The 16,599-nt window shown below is 41.7% G+C and overlaps 1 protein-coding gene across 1 annotated transcript in view; it reads right to left on the minus strand.

Annotated features, from left to right (window-relative positions):
* The window catches only part of EPHA6 (EPH receptor A6), a 1,136,602-nt gene that overhangs the window by 16,264 nt on the left and 1,103,739 nt on the right, over positions 1–16,599 (minus strand). Inside the window, 1 exon segment of the mRNA XM_075543438.1 lies at positions 3,527–3,720. Coding sequence (XP_075399553.1) covers positions 3,527–3,720 — 194 coding nt within the window.

Consider the following 16,599-nt stretch of genomic DNA (forward strand, 5'->3'; position numbering starts at 1 on the left):
AAGTAATGAAAGACTTCTCTGCGCACATTTTGACCAGAAATATGTTCCCTGTCCCCTCGCCACTGTTAGGCGTTCTGATTTTTGAAAGGAAAGAATGCAGAGAGAGGGTTTATGAAATTTCCAATGTGGTATTATAAAATTATGAAGCTGTGACTCTTCTAGCCTTCCTTTCTCGGCCTCCTTTGTTTCCTTAATTTCTTCCCTTTTCACAACTCTGCTGAGAAGAGGATACACGCTTCTCAGGTGGATTCTTGAGAAAAAAAGCCAGTAGAGTGGAATAACCACTATGGGGACACCATGGATGAGAGAGCTATGTCAGTATGAGTGTGCGAGAAGCCTGGGCCATTTGGGGATGCTAGAGCAAAGGAGAGGGCAGGGATTTCAATAAGGGTTGGCTGCGGATTAAACAGACTCCTCCACATGCTTGAGAGCTACATGAGAGGAGAGAAATGAACATTCCATGCTATTTCGTGTTTCCTTCGCTCAACATCATTCAAAGACAAGACTACTCATCCTCAGGAGATGGAGGCAAACGTCACATATTAAGGGGCATAGAACAAACCAAACATTCTTTAGCATCTGTGGGTACACCGTGATTTATCACCTGTCTTCCCCTTAAACAGCCCAGTTTCGGGACAGGGAAGCTGAGTGGCTTTGGGGGTAAGCAGATAGACTTATGTATACCAACCAAGAAGGTCATTCCAATTATCCCTAAAAGCTAAAATAGTATAAAATCATAGATCCTGGCCCAGTGGGTTCAGTGTGTAGGACCGAGGCAGGTGTGAAAATGTTGATAAAGGGTCAGGCCCGATACCTTTAGAACTCTGGTTCTTTTTGTTTCTCAAATGAAAAAGATACAGAGGTCAGAAACAGTTTCTCATGTGTCTTTGTCAGAAATACGGATGGCAGATCACTCACAAAACGTTCCATTTGGTCTCCCAGAGATTAGACTTTGGAATTAAAGCAAGCTGCCAACTTTAACTAAAGAATCCCAATTCCCAGTCTATGGGTGGTGGAGGCTGTCACAGAGCCTTTGCCTCACGGACCTGCTCCCAGGGACGACCGCACACACCCTACTTATTCATGATCAATGACCTCCCCAATATAAACTTGACCTCTGGTTTGTGTGTGTGTTTGTATGTTTTATTTTTACTCAACTTTAGATTTTTTTATTAATGTTTTTCCAAATGCCATGCAGATTCATATTCCTTAAAAGGCAGGGAAGAAATTCTGTTTGGTCTATTTCCCTTCAAAGTGTTTCCTACCAGCTTTCTACGGCCGGCTCTACAAGCCAGCTTCGGTAGCCTTGCGGTGGTTGAAGAGCTGTGTTGCTGGACACTGCCCGTGCAGGGGCTCTTGGTGTCAGAACAAGTGGCTGAGCTTTCCCGCTGTCAGTTTTTCAAGTACCTCCATTAATGTCGAATCATTCCATGCTTCCTATCTGTTTATACCTTCCTCTTAACATGACAACATGCCCAGTGCTCCTCCACAGTAAAAATAAAAACCTACAATCACTTCCTCTAATTACTCCCCCCACTTCTGAAACAGGTTTCTTTTTCTAAAAAGCATTCTTCTCCGACTTCTTATTCACTCCTCTTCTATTGCCATGGCTCCTGCACCTTAATGAAAATGCTCTTACGAAGGCCCATTGTGAATACCCCCTGTGAAAGCCAACGGACACAGTCCACTGTTTCTCTTACGAGAGCTCTCTGGAGCTTTGGGCCTTGCATTCCTCCAGATTCTCCGCTCTGTTGGCTTCTAGGACACCACTGCTTCCTCATTACTGATCTGGGTTTTTTTTTTTTTCTCTGTCACCTTTGGGAACGCTTCTTCAGTTCATTTATTCAATCTTGGGGCAGGGGGCGTGTTGCATCCTTTTCTGTTTATTCTCCTTCTCCCTCTTCGTGCTGGCCATTCTGAACTATTAAATCATTAACAACAATCTATATGCCGAGGATCTGCAAATCTAAAGCTGCAGCAAATGTTTTTATATTGAAATGTAACCTGCTGGATATCTCACTTAGATGTCTCAGAGGCATCGACAATTCGCCATGCTTAAAGGTATCTGTTCCATTTAAAAATACCCCCTCCCTGTCCCACCCACCAAAAAAACCGTGTCCCTCCCTTTTCTCTCATACTGAATGGTAACCAGATGGTCTAAGGAAAAAGAAACTGACAAACAGTCTTCATTCATTTCTTTCCCCTCCCTCCATATTCAATTAGTGACTAAGACACATTGGATTTCCTTCCCCAATAATAAACTTCTCTCTTATCCTGACCTGAAGCTCCCTCCCATTTCCTAAGGCACCCCTTCACCTCCTCTAGCTTGGATTTCAAGCACCTAGATGGCTCCCTTTCCAGCCCTGTATTGCACACCCAGTGGGGGTGATCCCCGGGGTGACACGTGGTCATGTCAGTTCCCTGCTTACAATCCTTTGGGGGCTAGCCATTGTTTTTTTTTCATGGTAAAATCCAAAGTACCTTTATGGCACTTTCCCCCTTTCTTCCTTTTATTTTCTTTGAGCACTTCCTATGGTGGACTGCTTTCGGGAAGACGGCTAGAGTAATAGTTTAATCTCTAGCTATTTCATGCTTGGCTTCACTTTACTGAGGCTGCCAATTAGTGATTTAGAGGTGAACTCTTAAGTGCTTTGCTGTGAACTGAGGCCGGTTTCAAGCTGTCCTTGAAGAGCCTTCGGCTTTAGCGTCACTAAGAAGTTATACTGACTTAAAAGTGTGACCTAAAATTGAATGTCTGTAGACGCTGTTGGCTATCTTCCGAGTCAGGAAAGGCAGCTCTGGCTATTTCTAGGTCCAATGTGGCCTAAATAAGGAAACACACTTTCAGCTTAATGATGTATTAAAAAGTAATATTTTCAGACATGGATACTAATCTATTTTTCGGACATTCTCCTCTTTTACGTTTGCATTTCGGGAGAGGTGAGTAGCTCTTCTCAACTCCACGGATTTCTATAAAACGGTGCCCGAGTGCCTTCATTTTCTTGTCTTGTCATCTGTCTTTTTCTGGTTGTAGGAATGGGAAGTGACCACAGCTGGGTGTAATCACGCCAGCAGGAAACATCCTTACTCCTGGCTGACTCCCAATTTGCCCCTGTCTTGCTCGTCCTTTCAGAGAGAGGGACAGGACATGGCACAGACAAGACAATGCGAGGGACCGCAGGCATGTACGCATCCTTTCCAAGAAGGAGAGTAAGTAACGACATGCTATAGAAAAACTAAAGCCCTGCCCAGAGAAAAACAAACAAACACAAAACCAGAAAAGATTTAGAAAAATGAGAAGAGGAAACTGCTTTCATGTAAAAAACAAAATCCACCTGTTGGTTCTTTAGAGTTAATACTTTGCTTTTTCAGCTGATAGGTAAAATATGATTTACACAAAATGTTCTAAAAGGTTGACCACTCGGCGCTGGTCAAGGTGTAATCTCTCACGGCTACCTGGCATTCTCACCGAGATGCTGAGACACACGCTTCTAGGGGGGAAAGAAATCGACACGGGGCAGCTTACAGGAGGATGTCCTCCACCAGGGTGTGCAGGGCACTGGGATTGCGGATCAGTTTGTCCAAGAAGCCGACGATGTCGGTGAATTTCGGTCTGTGATTTCTCTCCTTCTGCCAGCAGTGGAGCATCAGTTGGTGCAGAGATGCCGGGCAGCCCATGGGAGCTGGCAGTCTGTAGCCTTCTTCAATAGACAGGATGACCTAAACGCACACACACACACGTTAGTCTTTTACATTCCACGCCAAGCTAGACCTCTCTTGTTCATCCCAGTACTAGCAAGGAACCACCACGAGCCCCAGGGTTTCAGGAAAGGATAAATAAAAAGGGGTAAACAAACATTGTAAGGCGGCGCTTCACTGCATGGGCTGATCTTACGAGAGGAAAATGCCCATTTTAAACCTGTGCTACCCCTCTGCAGAAGGCAGGTGACAAGTCTCTCAAAACCCTATTCGGACATGAGAAAAATTAGGACAGACGATGTTTTCACTGCAAACCACAGGTGACATGCATTTTCAGTCAAACTGCACTTCTGCTGAAGTCCTGATTGCCTGAATCACTTACAAAATCCTTCGAGAGTAGCGTCAATGTGTTTTATTTTTTTCCTTGTCACCACCCCTTCTCCCCTTTTTGACACCCAGTTCATTCCTCTTTGCTTCTTCTGGCTTCCTGTTAGTCAGACACGACCTGCCTAGGACGTCCTTTCATAACGTTCAAAGTCCTTTAGACCTTGAAATACAATCCATGGCCAGCTTAAACCCACCGAACGATAGGGGGCATTCAGCCATAGCACACTCTGGGTAGTCCACTCCAGTAGAATTTTCTGTGACGATGGAAATGCTCTGTCTGTTCAATATGGCAGCCAAGATGTGGCCATCAGACCCCGAAAACATGGCTAGTATGAATGGGAGTATAATTAAAAAATTTTTTTGTTAATTTTAACTAAAACTGCGTGCGGTCTAAACAGCCATGCGAAGCTGGTTGCCGCTGTCTGGAGCAATGCAGCTCGAGAGAAAGACATCTCTGGAGCAAATGACAGCTAAGAAAGGCAAGATGACAGTAAGCACTTTTCCTGGTTCTTAGGAAGTCACATACAAAATAAAGCGGGTCACTCATCTAGTCGTGGCACGACCCACACGGAATTCCCTAACAATGCAATAAAATCGAATCGGAGTTTGTACAGCTTATTTCAAAAATATTATTGACAATCAAAATGGCTCTGATTGTTCAGAAGTCTTCTTATGAACTGTTATCCTTACGTTTCTGAGCAAAAAGACCATGGTAAAGGTTTGAAATTCCTATTTTTGAAGTGGGAGAGATGAGCAACTAATTCTGTAACACAGATATAATTCAGCTCCCTCCTCATAAGTGTAATTCTGCTAACAGAACTCACATTGCAGTACTAACTATATGATTTCTGTAATTCCTTGGGAAAATTATAAGATATATACTAAACAAAATATCTGTCATTTCAATCTGGTTTTACATGTATAAATCAGTGACTGGTTTGTAAGCCCCCTTTCTTCTTCAGAATCATTGGTGTCATTTTAACTTAGTATTTAAATGACACTGTTTGATCATATCTCTTAAATGTCCATAACTTACACTCAAGGCAATTTATAAAAAAGAGTAATAATATGTCATCAAGAAACTCCTAATGGCTAAGCTTTAGCAATTTTAGTAATGGGGGGCTTCTCACCATTCCATCAGTGTCTTTGTGACTAGTAATTGCTGCCCTGTCAGGCCAATTGCATTGTTCTATTCTTTTGCTATTTTATCATTGAACAGGAGTCTTGTTTATATATTTCTGGACTGCTTTTGCTATCACCTATGAACCTTAAATTAAAGACATCTTGCTATAGATTTTAGTAAAGGAGGATGTGTATAAAATGCTTGTAATGCACCAAAATTAATGTAGAGAGTTTTGAAAAGTAAATAAGAAAAGTAGTGTGTTGGTCTGGGTAAACTAGAGAAACGAATCCATAGAAACTCCTATGTGTGTAAGAGTGAGTTTTATATAAAGGATAATTGTACATTAAGAAAGAATCCCAACCCAGTCCATTCCAAGCCTTTAAGTCCGATATTATATGTGATAACAATCTATAAAGTCCTCTTCGGACTCACAAAAACACACGCAATGATGCCGAGTGCAGGACGATCACGGGCCAGTGGGTAGAAAGTCTTTGGATCCAGTGGCTGTGTGAGCATTTCAGCGCTGGCAGGGATCTCTGCATGGCTTCTCTAGCTTCAGAGGTCTGGTTGCAGCTGGGTAGGTCCATGTGGCTTCTCCAGGTAAGGGCCCTAGTTAGTTCCATGTGTCTTGTCAGCTGCAATGTCTTCCAGGAAGTAGGCAGGAGAAAGAAGTGTCTCCTGCCTTCAAGGAAGAAAATACAGGAGTTCCCAGAATTCTCAGAAGAAGGCCATGCCCACACAGAGGCCTCATTGGCTATGATCTCATTGACAGTCTAGACTCCACCCCTATACCCTTAATCCTCAAATTGACAAACGATTATATAACTACAACTAGGACAGAAATCCATTATAGAAAGTAAAATTTAAATCCAATCCTAGGAGAATTCTATAGTCAACTGGCCACTCACAGCCACGGAGTCGATTCAGACTCAAAGCAACCTCATAGGACAGGGTAGTACTGAACCTGTGGGTTTCTGAGACTGAAGTAGAAAGCCTCGTCCTTCTTCCTAACTAGCACATTTACCTAGTTATAAGTGCATGAATGAAATAGATGACGAGCGAAGCTACAATCTGAGGAGGGATAGCTGCCTTTATTATCTATCACGTAGTAGGTGTTTGTGCTGTTTACCTTTACTCCTTAAAGGAATTCAACATGGTTGTGATTATTATCACTGCTTCCTAAATGCCATTGTTTGTCTGTCAGGTTGTCTTACTGTGGTGGTTTTGACTGTTGCTGTGATACTGGAAGCAATGACACTGGTATTTCAAGGTCACCCAAGGTGAACAGGTTTCAGAAGAGCTTCCAGACTAAGAACAGACAACGAATAAGGGACAGGATAGTCACTTTTGAGAGCTAAGCCACTGAAAAACTCATTAAACCTTTTGAAAAATCTTGCATTCTCAGCTATAATGCTGTAATATGAGGCCCTCAGGTTGGAAGACACCCAACATATGACTGGAGAGAAGACAATAATGACATGCATGGAATCAAGCTTTCAGGGCCATCATTTGCTGAGGGGGGAGAACTCAAAATGGGGCGAAATTACTGAAGACATCCATTCATTACTAATTGGAACATGGAATGGTCAAAAGGGAATTTAGGAAAATTGGAAGTTGTCTAAAATGGAAAAGAATGCAGAAAAATTGATATTCTAGGCATTAGTGACCTGAAATGGACTGGCATTTGCCATTTTTAATCAATCACATGGTTTACAATGCTGGGAGTGACATATTCAAGAAACATGGCATCACTATCATTATCAAAAAGAATATTTCACCATCTATCCTGAAATATAATGCTTTCTATTATAAGGACTTCCACAAGGAAGTCTAATTAATAACACTACTATTCAGATTTATACATGAACCACTAAAACTAATGACAAAGAAAATGAAGAATTCTACCATGTTCTTCAGTCTGAAATTGATCAACTATGTAATCAAGATTCATTGATATTCATTATCAATTGGATTGCAAACGTTGGCAACAAAGAGGAAGAAATGTAGTTGGGAAATAAGACGTTTAGAATTTTGCAAGATCAATAATTCCTTTATTGCGAATACCCTTTTCAACAGCATAAACTGTGACTATACCCACGTTTCTTGCCAGATGGAGCACACAGGATCAAAATGATTACAACTCTGGGAAGAGCTTAGGAGAAGGTCAAGATTAGAAACACCTGTGGAACTGAGCATCTACTGCTGAGTGCTCACGGTGGAACTGACCATATATTTCTGAGATGCAAATTCAGATGGGAGCTGAAGAAATTTAAAAGAAGTCCTTGAGTACCAAAACATGACCTTGAGTACGTACCACCGGAATCTCGATACCATGTCAAGAGCATATTTGACATATTTAATAATAATGACAGAAGACCTGATAAACTGTGTGGGATGACATCAAGAACATTATCTAATAAAGGAAGAAAAGACCAAAGTCTATTTTAGAAGAGACTCTGAAACTTGCTCAGGAAGGTAGAGTATCTAGAACAAGTAGAGGAAATGAAGGAAAAGAGCTGACAAAAACATTTCAAGGGATTGCTTGAGAAGACAAAATAAATCCTTAGAATGAAATGTGCAAAGACCTGAGTTAGAATGCCCAAAAGGAAGACTACACTCATATCTCAAGGTGAAAGAACTGAAGGAACAATTCAAGCTTTAAGCTGCGATAGTACAGGGTTCTCTGGGAACCATACTGAATGATGCAGAAGCATCGAGTGAAGAGGGAAGAGATACCCAGTCACTGTATGAAAATGAACTTGTTGACGTTCAATCATTTCAAGAGATAGCATATGATCAAGAACGAAAGATAATGAAGGGAAAAGGTCAAGTTACATCGAAGTTAAAAACAAGGCTCCAATAATTGATGGAATACCAATTGAAATGGATCGATAAATCGACAAAGTATTCAATCATCGAGGTCAAAAATTAGGAATACACCTACTTGGCCAACTAATTGAAGAGATTTATATTCCAAAGAAAGGTGACCTAACAAAATGAGGAAACTATTAAACAACAGCATTAATGTCATACGCAAATAAAATTTTGCTGAAGATTACTGATCAATGGTTGACCAGCACATTGATGGAGAGCTGCTAGAAACTCGAGCTGAATTCAGAAAACAATGTGGCATGATGGGTATCATTGCTGACGTCAGGTGAATCATGACTGAAAGCAGATAATGACGAAGATTCCTACTGTGCTTTATTGACTAAGTAAAAGCATTCAAGTGTGTGGATCATAAAAGCCTACGGATAATGTTGAGAAGAATGGGAATTTCAGAGCACTTCCTTATGCTCACACAGAACTTGTACATGGTACAAGAGATTTTCATACAAAACGAACATGGGAATATTTCATAGTTTACAATCAGGGGAAGTGTAGGCCAGAGGTGTATCCTTGCATACTGCATTCTATATGGAGAACAAATAATTCAAGAAATTGGAATATATAAAAAAGAATGCAGCCTCAGGATTGGAAGAAGGCTTATTAATAACCTGTGATAGGCAGATGGCCAGACTTTGCTTTCTGAAGACTTGAAGCACTTGCTGATGAAGATCAAAGACCACAGGCAGGGTTCACAACTCAATGGAAAGAAGACCCAGATCCTTGCAACCAGACCAGTGAACATTATAATGCAATCGCTTGGATCCACAATCCATGCTTATAGAGGAAGGAGTCAGGAAATCAAAGTACATATTCCATCAGGCAAATCTACTGCACAAGACCTGTTGAAAGGGAAGAGCCAAGATGTTACTTTGGAGACTGGGTGCACCTGAACCCAGCCATGATATTTTCAATCACCGCATTTGCCTGTGAAACATGGAGAGTGACTAAGGAAAAATCGACACATTTGAGCTATGGTGTTGGTGAAGAAGATTAAAAGTAGCACGCATGGACTGCCAGAAGGGTAGTTTTGGGAAAGTACAACCAGACCGTTCCTCGCGAGGTAGTGTGGCAAGACTTTGTTTCACTTATTTTGAGCATGTTATCAGGAAAGCTAGTCCTTGGAAAGGAAGACATCATGCTTGTTAAAATAGAAAGACATCAAAAAAAATAGGAAGACCATCAGCCAGGCTGCAAAAATGGGCTCAAATGGAACAATGATGTGAGAATGACAGAGCTCCTTGCGGTGTTTTGTTGTGTTGTGCACGAGGTCGTTATGAGTCAGAAACAACTCGGAAGCCCTAACATTTCTTAAGTGAGAAAACCTAGAGCCAGTGAGCTTTAAAGTCTTGTTTGTATTCATATAATTATTGGGTGGCACAGCTGGAATTTTAATATAGTTTCTAACTTGCCCTCTGTCCATTCCCTACAACGACTTGGTAGTTCTTATGAAATAATATACTCCTTTTTAGTTTTACAATCAACCAAAGCTGTAAAGATGTGGTGCTTACATGAACAGCTGCTAAGTGGCAGGTTGGGACTTTGAGACCACCAACATCTTTGTTGGAAAAAAAGATGAGACATCTACTTCTTCAAAGATTAGAGCTTGGGAGTCCTACAGTACAGTCCTATTCTGCTCTTTAGGGTCAAGATGAATCAGAAGTGACTTCAGGGAAAATTTTCTTTCTTCTTTTTCTTTAACCATGCTATCTTTTGTTATAGCAGTTTCTAATTGGCATTCAATATTTTTGTTTGGATCCTAAGTTTATTATTGTTGCTAAAACATGTTTATAGGCCTAAATACAGGCATGTACATATGTAAATATATTATCTAATGTGAGGGGAATAGAACTATGTACTCATATCTATATGTTGAGAATTAAGGTTGCAGATGGACATTGGGTCTCAACTGAAGTACTCCCTTAACACAAGAAGATTTTGTTCTAACAATCTGGCATTCTGTGAAGCTCACCTTCCTGACATGATTGCTGAAGACAAAATGGCTGTGTAAGCAAATGTGTTGAAAAAAGCTGATGATGCCCGGGTATATAGCATCTGGAGTCTTAAAGGCTTGAAGATAAACAAGCAGCTATCTAGCTGAGCAGCAACAAAGCCCAATGGAAGAAGCACACCAGCCTGTGTGATCATAAGGTGTCGATAGGATCAGGTATCAGGCATCTAGGACCCAGAATAAAACAATACCCACGGTCAATGGAGGGAGGCATGGAGTGGAGACCCAAAGCCCATCTGTAGACAATTGGACATCCCTTCATAGAGGGGTCACATGGAAGAGATGAGCCAGTCAGGGTGCAGTGTAGAACCGATGAAACACATAACTTTCATCTAGCTCTTTGGTGCTTCCTTCTCCCCACTCTCAAGACCTCAATTCTCCCTTGAAAATCAGATTAGACCAGACCATGCACACTGCTACAGATAAGAGCCTGCAACACAGGGAATCCAGGATAAGAGCCTGCAGCACAGGGAATCCAGGGCCAAAAATGAGAGTAGAGATACCATGAGGATTAGGGGAGGGTCGGGGAGTAAGGCGGAATTGATCACAAGGATCAACCTAGAACGCCTTCCCAGGGGGATGAACAACAGAAAAGTGGGTGAAGGGGTGACAGAGGACGATGTAAGATATGAAAATAATAATCTATAACTTATCAAGGGTTTGGAAGGGAGGACGGTTGGGGGAGGGAAGGAGAAGAAATGGAGAGCATCAGCTCCTCAAGTGAGAAGAGAAATCTTTGAGAATGATGATGGCGGCATATGTGCAAATGTGCTTGACACACTGGAGGAATGTACGGATTGTGATAAGAGTTGTACGAGCCCCCAATAAAAGTATTTTAAAAAGGGAAGAAAGAAAGAATGTGCTTTGAAAACGATAATGGCAACATATGTACAAATGTGCTTGACACAATGGATGGATGTATGAATTGTGATAAGAGTTGTACGAGCCCCCAATAAAATGATTAAAAAAAACTCAAAATATATTTATAGTTTGTACAGTATAATCTCTGATTGAGCACAGTCATTTCTTTCTTTCTTTATCATTTTATTAGGGACACATACAGCTCTTATCACAATCCATACATACATCAATTGTGTAAAGCACATTTGCACATTCATTGCCCTTATCATTCTCAGAACAGTTGCTCTCAACTTAAGCTCCTGGCATCAGCTCCTTGATTTTCCCCCTCCCTCCCTGCTCCTCCTCCCTCATGAACCCTTGATAATTTATAAATTATTATTTTGTCCTATCTTGCACTGTCTGACATCTTCCTTCCCCACTTTTCTGCTCTCCATCCCCCAGGGAGGAGGTTATATGTAGATCCTTGTAATCTGTCCCCCCCTTTCCAACCTACCCTCCTTCTACCCTCCCAGTATTGCCACTCACTCAACTGGTCCTGAAGGGATCATCCACCCTGGATTCCCTGTGTTTCCAGTTTCTATCTGTACCAGTGTACACCCTCTGGTCTAGCCAGATTTGAAAGGTAGAATTGGGATCATGATAGTGGAAGGGTGGGGGTGGGGGTGGGGGAGGAAGCATTTAGGAACTAGAGGAAAGTTGTATATTTCATTGTTGCTACATTGCACCCTGATTGGCTCATCTCCTCCCTGAGACCCTTCTGTAAGGGGATGTCCAGTGGCCTAAAAAATAGGATTTGGGTCTCCTATCTGCACTCCCCCACGTTTCACAATGATAGGATTTTTTGTTCTGATGATGCCTGATACCTGATCATGTCGACACCTCGTGATTGCACAGGCTGCTATGCTTCCTCCAAGTGGGCTTTGTTGCTTCTGAGCTAGATGGCCACTTGTTTACCTTCAAGCCTTTAAGACCCCAGACACTATATCTTTTGATAGCCGGTCACCATCAGCTTTCTTTGCCACATTGAGCACAGTCACTTCTGAATGCTTCTGAGTCTTGTACACATTTCCATGATCGCATCTATTATATTATACTGCAATACCTTCATTTATATCTCCTCTAAAGTTATACACATTTGAAGGTAGAAACCCCGCCTCTAGGTTTTTCATTCTCATCACTTAGTGAGGACCTGCATACCTTAAAGATGTTTTTGTCATCTACCACCTTAGAACTTGTTATTTAGATGTTGTGTTCCTCCTGCATCTGCATTATTCAAAGTAATGGTTGCACAACAGTTAGATTATTAAACATTGTGTTTAACATGGTGACATTACGTCTTACTCCTTTAATCCATTTGAAATGGCTGTAAAGCAAATCATCTCTCTGTGTTGCTTTACATTTCTAAGAATATACAAACACCAATACTGATTGGGAGTTATACGACTTAAAATTCTTTAATAAAATTGTGTTAAATAACTTATGAAGATACTGAATGGATAATTTTAATTTCTCTGAGTCAAAAATATCTTCTCTGCTTTAAGTTTGTGATGCAAACTTTGTAGTTGCATGATAAAATGATCTTACCATTGTTACATTTAAAGAACGATTTTGTATGTTTTGAAATACTATCACTTTCTTTTATTAATAGTGCTCTTTTCATAGAATGCTGTGAGGATTACATTAAGTAATACTTGTAAATGTTTATTCCATGCATAAAAACATAAAAAGTGTTCAATAAATGCTCATTATTATTGTGGAAAAATGTTATTGTCCCTGAACAAACAGTATTAGAATAAGTCTTTGGATATATTTTAAAAGAGGAACAGTTTTTTGAGTCTGAAACTACCCCCAAACTCTTAAAACTATAATTAAAACAGCATTGGAAACCCTAGTAAAGGAAATATAAAACAATTGATTCTTATTAAAAAAAATTGGTACAACAAACGCAATTGCCTAAGAACTTACCCATATAGCAGATAGACATTGGGCCTCTACTCAACTACTCTCTCAATGCAAGAATACTTTGTTCTATTAAACTGGTATTCCATGATGCTCACCTTCCCAACACGATTGCTGAAGACAAAGTGGGTACACAAGCAAATGTGGTGAAGAAAGCTGTTGGAGCCCGGCTATCAAAAGATATAGCGTCTAGAGTCATAAAGACTTGAAGGTAAACAAATGGCCATCTGGCTCAGAAGCAACAAAGCCACATAGAAGAAGCACATCAGCCTGTGTGATCACAAGGTGCCAAAAGGATCAGTTATCAGGCATCAAAGAACAAAAAATTATATCATTGTGTGCTCACCTCCCCTATATTTTTGCCGAAGACAAACGGGTGTGTAAGCAAATGTGGTGAAGAAAGCTGGTGGTGCCAGGTATCAAAAGATATAGCAGGTGGAGTCCTAAAAGCTTGAAGGTAAATAAGCAGCCATCTAGCTCAAAAGCAAGAAAGCCCACATGGAAGAAGCATAACAGCCTATGTGATCATGAGGTGTCAAAGGGATCAGGGATCAGGCATCAAAAACAAAAAAATCGTATCATTGTGAATGAGGGGGAGTGTGGATTGGGGTCCCAAAGCCCATCTGTTGGCAACTGGACATCCCCTTATGGAGGTTTGCAGGGAGGAGATGAGCTAGTCAGGGTACAGTGTAGCAATGATGAAACATATAACTTTCCTCCAGTTCCTAAACATACAACTTTCCTCCAGTTCCACTACCTTGACCCCGATTATACCTTACAAATCCGGCAAGACAAGAGGTTGTACACTGGTACAGATAGGGGCTGGAAGTACAGGGAATCCAGGATGGATGATCCCTCAGGACAGTGGTGTGAATGGCAATACTGGGAGGGTGGAAGGAGGGTGGTGTAGAAAGGGGAACCAATTACAGGGATCTACATATAACCTCCTCCCTGGGGGACAGACAACAGAAAAGTAGGTGAAGGGAGATGTTGGACAGTGTAAGATATGGAAAAATAATAATTTATAGATTATCAAGGGTTCATGAGGGAGTGGGGAGTGGGGAGGGGGGGATGAGGAGCAGACGCCAGGGGCTTAAGTGGAGAGCAAATGTTTTGAGAATTATGAAGGTAATGAATGTACAAATGTGCTTTATAGAATTGATGCATGTATGGATTATGATGAGTTGTGAGCCCCTAATAAAATGATTTTTTTTTTAAAAAAAGAACGTACCTATAACCTCTTTCTGGTTTACCAGAGCAATGTGGCAGGTGAGACTTGGGGCTCGCCCTTCCCTAAGAGCAAAGGACTTCACCCAACCTCAGCTTTCCATCAGGCTGTTGGTTTTTTCTCCTGCACAGAAGGGTTAGTATTTCCCACAGGCCCCAAGACCCTTTACTGCTGGGAAGCAGTTTTTCTAGACAACTCCTGTGAATAGTTGAATCCTAAATTCAGATGGTTTGGGTCTAAAAGGTTTTTCATTCCCTCGTGACGATGCTGCCCTCATGGTTGCTGTATAAACGAAGGGAATGACAAGAGAATAGTGTCTTTCACCTGAAAATCTGACCCATAAGGAATCCACCAAGTACCCAGTTACAGCACGTTTCTTTGTGGATGCAGAGGATCAGAGGGAGGATAAGGAGACTTTGATTTAGACTGACTTCTCGCTTTTAAGTTTCCTTAATTCTTTATTTCATACTTTGGGCCTTGTGAAATTAATCCTGGGCCCTAGTGTCAGAAACTATGAACTCCATTTATAGGGCAATGGAACCAACAAGATAACAACAGTGACAACAATGGTCATAGCCAGCAAACTTGAGAACACTTGAGTGATTTTAAGGGTCAGTTCTAAAGTGACTTACATGTATTAACTCTTTGAATTCCCTTTGAGACAGTACCGCTGTCATCCCCATTTCAGAGAAGTGTCACTTGCTCAAGGTCACATAATTAAAATTCTGATTTAAGAGCAGCCAGAGAAGAGATTTTGGCAATTAGGTTCACATACTTTTACTGCTTCTAATCATTTCAAGTGTACCATTGACCATTCTGTTTACAAGATAGCATACTAAATGAGACAGATCTCTGTCTTTCTTGTTAGCTGCTGTGAACTCAGTCCCGGATTCATACGGCTTCATTCCTAATTGCCCAAGCCAGTCAATTTCTAGGATGCATTGTGGATTATTCCTTTGTGGTCCTGAGGATTTTCACTGGCTGATGTTTGGAGGTAGATGCTCCTGGTGTGTCTTAGTCTGGAAGCTTTGTTGCAACTTGTTTGGCATCATAGCAACACCCAAGCCTACAACGACGAGAGGCGGGTGGCTGTGCGTGGACCAGGGTCCCCTGAGGGGAAGGCGAGAATCATGCCACTGAATGGTCACTGCTTTCACATCTCCCTCTTTCAGAAATATGCTCATATACTTCAGTGAAGGTGTCCATTTCAGGCATGCTATGGCTGTATGCAGGATGGGTACCAAACTCAATCTTGGAGTGTCAGGGAAAGCTTCTCAGAGAAGGTGAGCTGAATCTTTAAAAAAAAATCATTTTATTGGGGGTTTGTACAATTCTTATCACAATCCATCCATCCATCCATCCATCCATCCATCCATCCATCCATCCATCCATCCATCCATCCATGTGTCAAGAACATATATGTACATTTGTTGCCATCATCATTCTCAAAACATTTGCCTTCTACTTGAGCCCTTAATATCTGCTGCTCATTTCCCCCCTCCCTCCCCACTCCCCCTACCTCATGAACCCTTCATCATTCACAAATTATTTAGTCATATATTACACTGTCCGATGTCTCCCCCCGCCTTCTTCTCTGATGTCCATCCCCCAGGGAGGAGGCTATACATAGATTCTTGTAATCAGTTCCCCCTTACCACCCCACATTCTCTCCACCCTCCAGGCATCGCCACTCTCACCACTGGTCCTGGAGGAGTCATCTGTCCTGGATTCCCTGTGTTTCCCGTTGCCATCTGTACTTATGTACACCCTCTGATCTTGCCAGATTTGTAAGGTAGAATTAGGATCATGATAGTCGGGGGGAGGAAGCATTTAAGAGCTAGAGGAAAGTTATATGTTTCATTGTTGCTACCCTGCACCCTGACTGGTTCATCTCCCCACAACCCTTCAGTAAGGGGTGTCCGGTTGGCTACCAATGGACTTTGAGTCTCCACTCTGCACTCACCCACATTTTCAATGATATGCTTTTATGTTCTTTGATGCTTGATACCTGATCCCTTCGACAGCTCGTGGTCACACAGGCTGGTGCGTTTCTTCCATGTGGGCTTTGTTGCTTTTGAACTAGATGGCTGCTTGTTTACATTCAATCCTTTAAGATCCCGATAGCTGGGCACCATCAGCTTTCTTCACCACATTTGCTTATGCACACGTTTGTCTTCATTGATCATATCAGGGAGGTGAGCACCCACTGATATGATTTTTAGTTCTTTGATGTCTGATAACTGGTCCCTTTGCACCTTGTGGTCAGACAGGCTGGTGTGCTTCTTCCATGTGGGCTTTGATGCTTCTCAGCTAGATGGCCGCTTCTTTATCTTCAAGCCGTTAAGACCCCAGACGCTATATCTTTTGATAGCCGGGCACCATTAGCTTCCTCTGCCATATTTGCTTATGCACACATTTGTATTCAGTGATCGTATCAGGTAGGTG

Source organism: Tenrec ecaudatus, chromosome 2 (genome assembly GCF_050624435.1).
Source record: "Tenrec ecaudatus isolate mTenEca1 chromosome 2, mTenEca1.hap1, whole genome shotgun sequence".
Lineage (NCBI taxonomy): Eukaryota > Metazoa > Chordata > Mammalia > Afrosoricida > Tenrecidae > Tenrec > Tenrec ecaudatus.